Here is a 13,265-nt window from a genome sequence, read left to right as displayed (position 1 = left end):
CGCAAAGGTAATGACAGTGAAGTCAAGCCAGTTCCATGGATCTCGAAGAAAAGTAAAATCTTCTAAGCAAAAGCCCCTTGCAATGATTTTTATTAGTGACTCAAATGTGTAAATGCCAGTGAATGTGTACCTGAAAAATATAGGAAAATTTATTCAAAATAAGTAGCAATATTTTACATTGGTATTCTGACAGAAATGTGACGATCAAATGAAATGGTTTTTCATTTCACAGCTGGAGAAGAAATACAGTAAATAAGCAACTTCTTCTAAAATGCATTATATTAATCAGAGATACTTGTGTATTCACATGCATTAGTTGTGCTGTTGAGGTACAGCAGTCCTGATCTTGGACATAAATAAAAATACATAAATCCATCAAATAAATAACATATTAAAATTTATAGGTGACATTCAGTTTAAAAGTATGCAAAAGTATGCAGTAGTAGGTCCTTTAAGCAAGAAAGCCATGGGTGTAAGTTACTGGATACGGTTAGAGTCACTAACATGTAAAACACTGGTATTGGCTTAAAGAGGCATGGATGCAATCGTGCACTGAATTCTCATTCTCACTTTAGTAATGCTTTTGCTTGTGTGCTGCTCTTAACTGACATGAACATATAGATGCCCATGCTACTGCTAGTAATGCAGTGGTGTAAGGAAGGGTAAAAACATTAGGTTGGTGCTAAACCATGGAGAAAACTAGTGAAATCTCAGTAGAATACTACCTGTAAACTATTTTCATTGTTTTTCTACCCTATTGTTCTACTAGAATGAGATTCAAATAATTATTCAACATTTCTACTTAGTTTAGAGAGGAAATAGTCATAGTGTCTCATGATAGCTCCTGCTAGCACATCTTGCACTGCAGTTACTGTCATGGTAACTTCTAGAGGAGCAGATAAAGGTATATTCAAATAATATTTAACTTACTCTACATTCTTTGTCCAGTCTGGAGGGTTACTCATGGTCATAAATACGCAGTTGGTCAAAATAGTGCACATGATAAGCATGCTGAATAATGTAGGTACAGTTAAGGAAAACACAGTAGCTATTCACACAATATCACATCAGTCATGGCTCAAGTACAGTAAAATATTGCCACTCACACAAAACTTTTAGACTTTGGTTAACATTGACATACACTTTGCTTAACCCTGTATTTTTCACTTTAGAACATGAGACTTTAATATTGGTCTCAATTTGTTAACATTCTGATGTTGCTTTGCTGGTGTCCTCATGTTTTGTTTTCAGCTGGTACTGAAAGGAGATGTCTCTCACACCCTGGGAGGTAACATGAGCTGAGCAAAAGCCAAAATTAAAATAACTTGCAGGAGTATATGGTTTCCCTTAAATACCTGGCATACTGAATAAGTGTTAGTCTTTAATTTCTACACTACAGGCTCGGTACTAAAATCAAGAGCTGGCATATGGAAGAGAAAAAAGGTTTTTACTATTTACTCAGAGCCAGAGCTGAGCTGAGTCAATGCCACTCCAGTACCCAGCACAGCCAGTCTGTTAAAAACACAGAATAAAACATAGAATACTGTTTTTAATTGCTGAAGTGAATGCATTCCATGTTTCCCAACACCAGTTTAAGAGTACATCCTGCAATCAGTGAAACCAAAATCCATAGAGAGCTCACAGAGTAACGTGAACAGTTTTCCAGTACTACTTTTGGTCTCTTTCATACCCCAGCAAAAGCAGTGTATCTGTTTCTACTAATGTTATAAATTTGAAAAATGTTTCAATAGTTGCATCAATTGAAAAGCACAGAAAACTGGTGAAGATTAGAATGAAATTAATTTTTATTTGATGTTCCAGCAAGGAACATTTAGGTACTCTGGGACCATGAAACCCAGACTAAGAGCTCAGAGGGGCTGGTTCTAAGGAGGTGGGACAATCCACTGGGGCTTCATGACATTAAACACAATGTTCTTTCTCCACCAGGTCACTGCCTCATCAGACGGTGCAGTTCTTCCCTTTGTGTGGCAACAACTTCAATTCAAACATTTGGAAATACTGAAATAACCAAACTAGATGAAAATCTGACTCAAAATGGCCACAGGATGGCAGCAAAAATTAAGTGCTGCTACACCCTTATACCAAGTATGAGTTAACTTATTTTGCCTGTAGTCATTTCTCTAATTTATGTATTCCTTAAAGTACTTGTATCACCATAACTGAAAAAGAAAATATTTTAAACTAAAGAAAGCTGTTTACAGCTAAACTTTTACCTCAGAGCCCAGGATTTATTTTTTTTCTTAATCAAGTAGATAGCATTTCATTGTTTTGGGTATATTTTTATACAATCAACAAAAACAAAATGAAAAAACCCGAAACCAAATCAGTCAACTACCACCACTAAACCCAAACCAAGAACCTAACTTCACTCTAGGTGAAGGAGGAATAAGAGAAATAGCACCAGGATCTAAACGTCTCAGAAAACTGCTGCAATCATTAAGATCTTTGTTTACAGCAGCTGAAAAATGAAAACTTTAGCATACCTTTTCAATAAACACTCAGATCACAGGGAAGGAATTAGCTGCCTGATTCCCATAGACAGGTGTGTGCCCTTTGCCTAAATGGCTGATCCAGCAGTGGATATTTTGGTATATTTCAGTACGTGACTTAGTTTTGAAGATGATGTTGCCATACAAGCTCTGTAGAGTAAAAATCGTTCGGTGCCTTAGAATAAATTATTAGAATGCATTCCAGTTTCATCACAGTCCACAGACAGGTCTAAAGAGCCTGTTTTAAATTAATTAGGAAATTCCTTCAAATTCAGAGAATTCATTTTGGAATCCAAGTTGGAGATGCCTGGCTGCAGTTTCAGTTGTCTCATGAAAGAGTTAGAAAAGTGCAGTGTGCTCTTAGGAGAGCTGAGGCTTTACCCCTGTGCAGTGTGTTGTGTGCTTTCAGCTCAGCATCATGGTATCATTCACAACAAGGGCCACAGGTAGGTCTTTGCACATTGCTCACTCTTTACAAAACCTGGCACATCTGGGAGCCAAAAGTCGCCAAAGTTCTCTTCAGTCTGAAAGGGAGCAGATGCTCATTAAGGGCTAAAATACTTAGAAATATAGACTCTGATTCTCTCTTATGGGAATCTCAAATGTAACTGACATTCAATGTCTGTGCATCTCTTCTGTCCCTCCCACATTTTGAGTGATTGATTTACAAGCTCAATATTCCCTAATTTACTGTTTTATATTCTATAACAATTCAAGTATCCATATAGGCAAAAAAAAAATCGCATCTATGATGGCTCCTTTAAGAAAATGTACTGCTTTTTTCAAGCTCTTCCTGTACAGGCATGCAGAGGCACCACACAGCCTAAAGCTAATCACAGGAGCAGCTGAAGTCTCTTATTGCCTGTGTGGATTGCTGGAAGATGAAACAATTGGGAAAAAACCAAACACTGCCAACTGTTTCACAGATACCTTCTGGCAGTCAGGCCACATTGAGGAATACTATAATTTAAGCTTCTGGAGCCTTGCACAGGAGCACTGACACATTTTCTCTAGAGCACCTCCCCAGTCCTTTCTAACAGAAATCTCTAATACTCTGCAGCTCTAGCCACTGCCACCTCCCTTTTTTTGACTGCTCAACACTCTACTTATTCCCCTTTCCATTCTTTCCTCTTAATTGCCGAAGGTTGCCCATCTCCCACCACTCTTGTGCTGCCTTCTCAGCTCCACGTTCTACCTTAAGTCGAGTCAGGCAGGCAAAAGGGGAAAAAAAAGCAGACTACCAGGAGATGAGTCAGCAGAGAGAAACTCATACCAGTTTCTGTATCCAGTATTACAATGGGTACTGGCAGTGAGAATAATTGCAGGGAAAGTCTGTGAGCACTGCGAAGAGACACACTGTTTCTCTGCAGGGCAGCAGCATCTGCTCATGTGTCTGGGCCCATGTAATCAGAGCACCCTATACAGAGGTTCAGAGGATTTGGAGGACAGACACATAAAGGTTTTCCAACCAATGTGATAGTTTCATTGTGCTCAACACTTGTTTTTCACACTGAAAGTGAAAGGCACATTTCTGTTACAAAGGCCAAAATGCCAAACACCCGCCACAAAAAAGTGGAGGAAATAGTTTATCTATAAAAGCCAGAGGATTATTAAAAATAATAATCAATCTTACCCCTCCTCTTTTTTGTGTAGGAAGCAAAAACCTTGTATAAGCAGCTGAGATTTGAAGCGTAAAAAGGAACATGTTTAATGGTTCTTAGCTAAAACACTTTCATACTTGCAGTGTTTGTACTATAATAAATAATATTTTTAAAAATAGAAAATTACAGAACCTGCACATCTATTTTTATGTTTTAGATTAAAAACAATTCTATGCCTATATCTAAGATAAAAATAGCTCCTGCAATAGTTAGCTGGTTGTAAAAATAAATCAGTCCATAAACTGAAAGAAAACCTCTTCCTATAATTGAGTTAAATTACACAGTCCATTCACAGGTGGAAGGAAAAATACTGAAATTACATATCGTCTACTGGAATTTCTTTTGTTCTTACTGTGGTCAAGACCAGCTGGATACTTTTTGAAGACAATTAGGAGAAACTTAAAACCAAGACCAAACTCAGTAACCAATATGCCTGTGACAAGCATTACCCACAACTCATCCAGATGCAGTGTTGGAAAGTATTGTAAACCAGTGTCGTGTGAATGGATGAGCATTCATTGGAGGCTGCAATCCGACAGTATTTGGCTGTGTTTTCTCACCATCACCATCACTGTGTCTGTAGGTCTCTGTCAGCTCCCTCAGCTACTGTCCCCAAATGCTCCCTAACTCCTCTCCAGCCTGACACCTTCCCCTTCTCTCATACTGCTTTAACTTCCCAGGAGCTCAGAGCAAAAAGTATTCTGAGCCAGCAACCATCAGCTTTGTTTCTTACTTTCCCAAAGACCTAGAAAATTCTGCCACCAGTCTCTGTTAATAAGGCTTCTGCCTTTCACTACTTGTTCAGTGTTAAAAGTCTTACTGTCAACTGAGATATGATAACTACATTTCCCAGTCCTGAGGTTCTGCAAAAAACCAACTGCACCAAAGCCTCACCCAGCAGAAATTGCCATCAACCTGTTATGACCATCAGGCAGCAATCCCCCATGTCAGTCTAAAACTTTGCCTTGTGCACCATTCCATCAGTTATGGCCCCCCAATCTGTCCACCATCTGCATGTACAGATGCTTTGCAAACCGCCTGCAGGAACGCTGCCTATGCTTTCTGGCAATGTATTAAATTTGGCAGAGCTTATGGTGCAACTGGGCAGGTTTGGGAATGTGAGAATCAGCATGCACCAGCCAGGCTTCCAGGCACACTGCTGCAGCAGACTGGAAGACTGATCTTGAGGATAGCCCCAGAAGGACCCTGAACCTTTATTTATTATGAAATCGTTGTAAGTTTTCTTAATTTCATTTTGAACAACCATCAGAAAAGGATATGAATGTACCAAAATTTTAATAGCTATTTTTCTAAGAGGGTTGAAGGGTGTTAAAATGTACAGGGCAGAGGTGGCACTGAATCGGAAGATTGCCTTCCCTTTATTCAATACTATAAAGGTCTGAAAAAGAGAAAGAAAAGACATTTAATCAGTGTTTATTCACTATAGATTGTCATTTAAAAACAAGTAAACAATCACCAAAATTGTAACTTTTTGAACAGTTAATACACAAAAAGCATGAGTAATTTTTCAAATAAAAATTATTTTCAGTACTTACCTGATGAATCTGACATATGAGAATGCAATTAATTCATTAATGTTTTTGTTTTACTTCTTAATTAAACAAAACTCAGTAAAGTAGTATTCCTTTTCATGTGTTTCTTGTAAATAAAGATGCATAAACTATTACCTGAAATTATACTTTTATTTATGTTTTCCCCCAGAAAATTCTCTCTGTTTGAAACAGCACAAGCAGGGAGGGTATGGTGGTGCATTCACTCCCCTCTCCTTTCCACCCTACCTGTGGACTTTATTGATACATTAGTCTTACTAACTAGAAATCCTTCTGGAAACTGATTTAATAGACCATACACTTGCTTAAATTTTGGGGTTATGTGCTAAGGAGTGAGGGAAATGGCAGTAACATATACAGCCATATTTAGGTAGATTTCTGAGGACTGGACATCTGAATATACCTTACTGGAGGAGAGGAAGAGATAATCCCAAATGATCCTCCTGCACAATTGTGGTTTCCAGGTGTGAAACTTTTCCAGAAAATACACACTTTTAAACTTTAACTTTTAATACCTGCGGAGTTAATCATATTTAGAGAAACTTGCAGGCATGCAAGGCTCACTTCAGAGAATTGTAGAAGGCTCTGTAGGTTAAATGTCTCAAATGAATCCATGAGCCAAAGATAAACAATATGAGCACAAACCCTGCAAACACTGCTTTGCTTCCAGACCATGATGGCTGCACCTGCCCTAACAGTGCAGCACAGAAAATGTGGGCTGTTGGGTTCTTTGTGTCACTGATGTGCTCTTCAACTGCAAGATCAACCAGAAAAGAATGCAAAACAGTGCAGAAGGAAGGTTGGTTCAGTAACTCAGAAAAAAAATCTGCATCCAGTGGAAGGGACAATGTAAGAATCATAACCTAAATTCACACAAAATTAAAGGGAAATGTCTAAAATTGCTTTTTTCCTTTTTGTTTTTTCCATTGTCAGAGTTTTATATTTTGCACATAAGCTGTGAGAAAGCCTCCCTGAGTTTTGTTAAGTTGCTGATGAGATGAGCTGTAAACTAGAATTCCTGTGGAAGCATGGGAAAGGTTATGTTGGTTTCATCTGGTGTCCACGCCATCAAGTATTGTTTGAAGACTGTAAGCAGTGAAATACATGACTATTTCCAGGAAGGTAGACAGGGAAAATATGCCAGAGAGGTTTGAGGACAATGCTTCAGTCTGCTGAGATGTGGAAAGTTTAGAATGGATGGACTGTGAAGTATAGATATGAATGTCTAGAAGCACACAGGAAGTGGACAGAGATGTGGAGATTTGGTTTATTGAAGGCAGAGAAGCAAGGATTAAACTGCGAGGAAAAACTGCTCCAGTCCCAGCAGTTTCTTCCCTGAGCTGTCTCTCCATCACAGCTCTACACAGACACCTTCTCCTACAAACCAAACGCCTTAGGAGTAAGGGACACTACCAGGCAGAGTTTACACTGTCTTGAGTACAAACTCAAGATGTGTAGGAATGTATAAGATATGTATATGATTTCCCACTTCTGCACAGAAATGGAGAAACTGCATGTGAAGCTGAGGACAGCCTGAGCTGATGTTTCCAAATTACACATCCAGCTCAGGAGTACAGGTAACAGACTGCAGATGACCTGACCTTACATGAAGCTTCCATTTCAACTACTGAAGCAACCAACCAGATGAATGACTCTTTGGCACAATGTTTTTAAAAGCCTCACACCCCAAGGGGAAGGTGAATTCCTCTGCCAGGTCTGTCCCCAGCCCCCAGGACTCATCTCAGACGCCTCCAACTCATGCTCTTTTTTGTAGTTATGAGGTAGTTGACAAAACGCATTAAAAAATCACACTTTCTACTAACTCTGTATCTAAGACTACTGCACCTTCATTTAGTCAACCTACATTTTTTAAAAAATCTTTGAACACAAGCATATTAAACATGCATCTATTTTCATATTCCTTATGGAAAATAACAGCATGCTGGCACAGTTCCAGTTTCAGTTGGAAGCTGCTGCTATTTTAGCTGTTCTACTTTCTGCTGCCCTGCATAAGCAGAACCAACAAGACATAAATTCCCTACCTCAGTTTTAATTTTTCACTCAAAGCATCTTTGTGATTTGAGCTTTCAGAATGACTTTGTTGGTCCTCTAAATTCTAGCCTTAAACATGAATTAAAACTGTACCTTAATCCTGAAGGAGAATTTTCATTTAAAAGTGCAGGTAAGAGCTGATATGTAAGCCCCATGTAAGCTCCCTGCTATGCCTGATATATCTCACTCCACTCTCAACCCAGATGCAAGCCAATGTGTAGGCAAGTGTGGATGAACATGAAGTATTGTACCCAAAGCTGTCAGGACAAAGTAGACATACACTAAGAAAAACTAGATAAATTCTAAGCAAATTGTGAGATTAATGCTTGTGTATGAAGGATTATGTATAAATTTCAGGCTTTATGTTTTATTCATTTTTATAAAGGCACAAAACTGACTCACAGTCAAAATATTTGAGTGTGAATATAAATTCAGAGTTCCCTGAAAGGAAGTTCCTGATTTGCTGCTTTTTGCATCTGTAACCTAAAACCCAATCCATCTTCTGCCATATTTGAAATAAAGCCAGAATTTGAATTCTTAGCAGGGCAAAGGAGGAGGAGGAGTGTTTTGAGAAGATGTAGCTAAGAGAGAAGAGTCAACACTGAATAAAGATAAGGTCTCTGAGAACCTCTTGGGATAAAGAGTTCCCGAAACCTTATTTCTCTTCCTTCCTCCTAGTTAGCTTTAAATGTAGTTTCTGGAAGGCTGGATTTAGTGCACTGTGTGCTACCCCATTGCATTTCCACCTTCTGAAAGCCAGGAGCAGATACAACATTGAGCTGGGTCCTCAGCTTCTCTGGTAAAGTTCCCACAGCTGCTAGAACAGGAGACTCAGGGCGTATGAGAAGTCTGCATTTCGTGGGTTTGTGGTTATCTTTTGAAACCATGTTTTCTAGCAAGTCCTTAACATTTTGCTTTGCTAGAACTTTTCACTTAAAATTTATTGCACAACTACAAAAATATCCAAAATCAGTAGTGAATTCACCTTTGCTGGTGTAATAAATGGAAGCAATTTTACAGAATCCTTTTGGCTTTTTTGCAACCCAAGACACATCTGGGAAACCCAGGAGCTAGTGATTTGATCAGATTAGGGACTGATATCATCGAATACCAGGAGAAAAGGAGAAGGAGACATCTTTACTGACAGACATCATTCAGATCCATCTGGCAAGAGGCAGGGCATGGAGGGGCAATCAACACAGAGATAAAGAGAGATACAAGCAATAAAAAAAGAGATATAAACTGTTATATCTCTATCATAGCAGGAGGAAAGTGAAGTTTTTACCCACTTAGTTCCACCTATTCTCTCCCTACTCTTTAATGTAGCAGCCTAGGTTCAGAGGAAAAGAGCCAGCCCTTAAAGTATGAAACCAAGTGGACCAGATTTTGATTCATGCCCGCAGGTCAGGATCTTAGGGGATTCCAGCTGATCTTTTCTCTATAGACAAAGAATCGTTGATCCTTTGTGAGGGCAGCTTGAGCATGAGCAGGCGGGCAGCATTATATTGGGAACACACAGATTTGTGCTTACACAGACATGGAACACAGAACATGAGTGAACTTCCCGTTCACTTTTAATCAATTCTGGATTAAAAAAGAAAAAAGAGCATTGCAACCCTTTAGGATGCTAAACTTCACAGTTCTAAAGACCAGCATTATTTGCCACTACAGTCAGCAGCATTTCAGAATAATGAAATCATTATAGTATAGGAGAACATTATTCTACTCTTTTACAATAAAATAATTATGTTTCAAGGGTACAGCTGCCGTATTTCAGGCTATCTGTGATACAGTGTAAATCAAAAATACTATCAAGTGTGTAAACCTCCTCTAACGGGCTGTCTAACTGTCAAACAGCAGTTGTTAATATTTTCCTTTTCCTTTCAGCTTCAGATTGGTATTAAGGATATGTCCTTTCTGGTGGTAGCTTTTGCACAAAAGCCCACTTACAAACCATAATACTATTATACCTATTTGGTTTTGCTTCCCTTGAAAGGTTTTTTATTTTAACTTTTCATCTCAGGTGTACCTCAGGCACAAGTTAGGGCTCTCAAACCACCTCAAAAGATGCATATATTTCTCTCATATTCTCGATTAAACTGCATCAAATCATTATATGCACAAATTTTTTGCTTAGAAAAAGCAGTCCCAAGGATGGAACATAAAACACTCTTGACGACATTGAAACATTCACTGCAAGAAAAATAGAGTGAGCTTGATCAATCTTGGTACAAAGAATAGGGGACGGGAAAAAAAGAAAACAATCAAGAGAAGTGCAATATTTGCATATAAGGCAAATGATGGGTGTCTTCATTCATGATCCAAGCTTGTAATAAAAAAAATATTTCTAAAATTCCTATACATCTTTTCCAAATAAGCACAGTGACCAGTGCTGTGAGCAAGCATTTCTATCCTCTATTTGAAAGTCTGAAAGCCAAACTTTCTGGTAGTTTCTGTCAACAAACCAGCTATAGTTTACGCTGAGATCTTAATAGAACTCTGAAGAAACAGTGGCATCTGATAATCCTGCACACTTGCCCTAACCCTTTCTTGCAAGCAAGTATTTTCTTTCATTCTGGTATTTTTCATTAGATCGATGACATTTCAGATAGATTCTTCACCAGGGAGAAACATAACATCTCTAATGATTGTGCAGCAGTTGTTACACTGTCACATTGGAGAGGGTATGCTGATGGATTTCTTGGCTTTACAAGGTGAAATTCAGACAGGAGTAAAGAAGCTAAAATGCTAAACATTACAGAGATAAATACATTGAGCATTCCTATGTGTCCTCCTGGAGATGTTCACTTCTGCTCCAAGCTTTGCTCAAATTATTTTTCCTTCTGAGACTTGCGGGAGCATCAGCAGCTGCCAATTATTTTCAAAATACAAGTGAACCAAGACATAAGTATTTCCAGAATTCCCATACAGTTAGATAATAATATCTAGAAATCAGATCTTTTACAGTAAAATTACAGGTAAAAATTGAAATAGGTGTTGATTTTCTGTTAGGAACATCTATTTTTCTCTTACTGAAGGAAGAAAAAACAGAGAGAATTGAAGCATTTGAGAAAATTTTCCTTGTCTCAGACTGATAGGGCTGTTTCTATTTCTGTCCTATAGAAGATTTAAGCATGTGCATAGAGAAGATATGCAGATTTCAGCAGAAAGAAGAGAATCCCAGAGGGCACATGTTTGGACCACACATATTTAGTGTGCAAATAAAACGATTCTTCCTTTCAAGTAGTACAGAAATTTGACTGAATATATTCAGCTGGTTTCTCTCCATTTCTTGCAAATCTGTCACCAGACCAGGCTGATTTAGTAAGTTTTCAGCAGCATTTGTGAGGGGACTGAAAGGCTCCTCCATTTCAAAGGGCTTGAGAGGCATATCTGTAATAGAGCATACCCATGATGTATCTGTTTTCACTGCCAGACACATAAGACTGGCTAATTTGGCTATAAAGGTCCAGGATGAGCTGTGGGCAGGTAGGTATTAAATTATATGGAATACAGTATCATAAACAGACACAATTAGTACAGAACTCCACAAGGCCTGCTTTTATAGAAACACGTCTTTTATCTTTGTAAAAGTAGAACTGTGATTTAAAGATAAATCTTCATATGCTGTGAATGGCAGATAGAGGCTCTTTCAGAGGCACCAGATAATGGAGATAAAAATATTGCTCTTTCACACAGTATCTTCTCTCTTGTCGAAATGGGACTCATAAATCACATGAAATTTAGCAAGCTGAGACACTTAGAACAACAGTAGTTTGTGAAAGTCAAAATAACCCCTATCTTAATATTGACAGTTTGACAATCATAGGGTCCAGTAATTAGAGTATCACCCAATCTAGCTACAGATATGAAGCATGAACTTTTTCTGCTGCTTATAGCCTATGCAGCAGGATCATTTTGAAAGGATTCCAGGCCTGTCCAAAGCCGGTTTCACTAAAACGTTAAAATCAGTTTTACACTCTTTTTGTTACATTTACTGCTTATCTGTTTGTTTCCTTATTGATTCCAAATTTCCTAAGCAGTTGCTGTCAAAGCAGATTTCTGTGGACAAAATGTTCTATGCATCAGTTCATGCTGTCAGTTTTAAATCTGAAGAACCTTAGAGAATTTTGGTGTAGTGTAGTCAGTATGAATGTATGTTCACTCTTAAGAAGTTCAAAAAGTATATATGTATTACATATCCACATGTTTATATAGGTATTATATACTGCTTATAATCAAAGATCACATATTGTGCTTCAGCTTTCATATAAATGTTCCTTTGATATGAAGTCAGTTACATCAAAGAAATAAATTTTGAGGTCAATGAAAAGAAAAGGGTGTAAAGCTAGTAACCATTAAGGTAAATGGCTTCTGGCTGCAAACTAACATACTGAAGTAACAAGCTTTATGATCCACTCCAAGAAAATGAAACAAGCATGATAACGCCCTCCAAACACTGGCATATGAACAGGATTGATGTCAGACTCACTTTTTTATTGATGTAATATGGGTCCATGTCTTCCAAGGGCTCAGACACCATTCCTGGAGGTATGTCGCCGTATATAAAGGGGAGCGTTTTTCCTGCCTCCAAGTCACTGTTTGGTTTTGGCCCATTTTCATCATCATCTTTACGGTCTGGTTTAGGATTCTTTGCTTTTTCTGCAGCAATGCGTTGTTCAATAGCTGCAAGAGACTCTCTAGTGAAGTATTGGAAGCTGTCTGGTCCTGGTGGTACAAGCACTGACTGCTCCATCTTTTCATCCTGCACATTTTAATTACCATTTATTCTTCTGCATAGGAAAATACTAAAAGAAAAGAGAAAAAAATCAAATAAACATGTTGAAATCACCAAGCAAGAAAGATGTTGCAGTTATTTTCAAGTGCAATTGGTTTTGCTAAGTTGAATTGTTAAAATACACAATTTGAAAATAATGTAAAGAAGGACAAAGTAAGCAGTTTAGTTGGTGACTTGGCATTTGTAAAAAGCATTTCTGTTGTTCTTACACTAGTTATTGAAACAATAAAAATTTCTCTGCTTCAGGACTACTCCAAAAAAGAAAAAGTATGATAGTTAAGAATAATCAAATACCATTCTTTCCTCACAACTCTAGTTATATTATGATCACACTCTTCTAGAATTAATCAGGATCACATTGGTAACTATAAATAGAACAGTTCAACAGAGCTAACACAGAAAATTTCACTGAGATCAGCAAAGTATCAGAAAACATGCACTGTAAAATCAGAATCTCCATTTAAAAAAAACCAAGTCTGTATATTATGACATATTAGAGTAATTATTCAAAGTAAATCTTTGTATGGGAAATTATTTTAGATAAGAAGAGCAATTGTCTAGTATTATTTCAATTTAGCTGCTACTGTGGTCTATTTCTTTATAAAATAGCTGTAACTGGAAAATTCTGGAAGTATTCTAGTACACATATTTATTTATATATTGCAATTGCAAA

The 13,265-nt window shown here is 37.8% G+C and overlaps 1 protein-coding gene across 4 annotated transcripts in view; it reads right to left on the bottom strand.

The window, feature by feature from the left end:
• The window catches only part of LOC136363539 (sodium channel protein type 1 subunit alpha), a 63,539-nt gene extending 50,877 nt beyond the window's left edge, over nt 1–12,662 (bottom strand). For all 4 annotated transcript variants that reach the window (XM_066322866.1, XM_066322867.1, XM_066322868.1 and 1 more), the window contains exons 1-4: nt 12,287–12,662; nt 5,452–5,570; nt 931–1,020; nt 2–130 (exon numbers count right to left, since the gene is read on the bottom strand). In XM_066322866.1, the coding sequence (XP_066178963.1) occupies nt 2–130; nt 931–1,020; nt 5,452–5,570; nt 12,287–12,550 (602 nt within the window). In that variant the 5' untranslated portion in view covers nt 12,551–12,662. The remainder of the gene's footprint in view (nt 1; nt 131–930; nt 1,021–5,451; nt 5,571–12,286) is intronic.
• Between the last annotated feature and the right edge of the window lie 603 nt (nt 12,663–13,265).

The sequence above is a fragment of the Sylvia atricapilla genome, chromosome 7, assembly GCF_009819655.1.
Source record: "Sylvia atricapilla isolate bSylAtr1 chromosome 7, bSylAtr1.pri, whole genome shotgun sequence".
NCBI classification, from domain to species: Eukaryota; Metazoa; Chordata; class Aves; order Passeriformes; family Sylviidae; genus Sylvia; species Sylvia atricapilla.
This window is presented reverse-complemented; position numbering and strand designations above follow the sequence as displayed.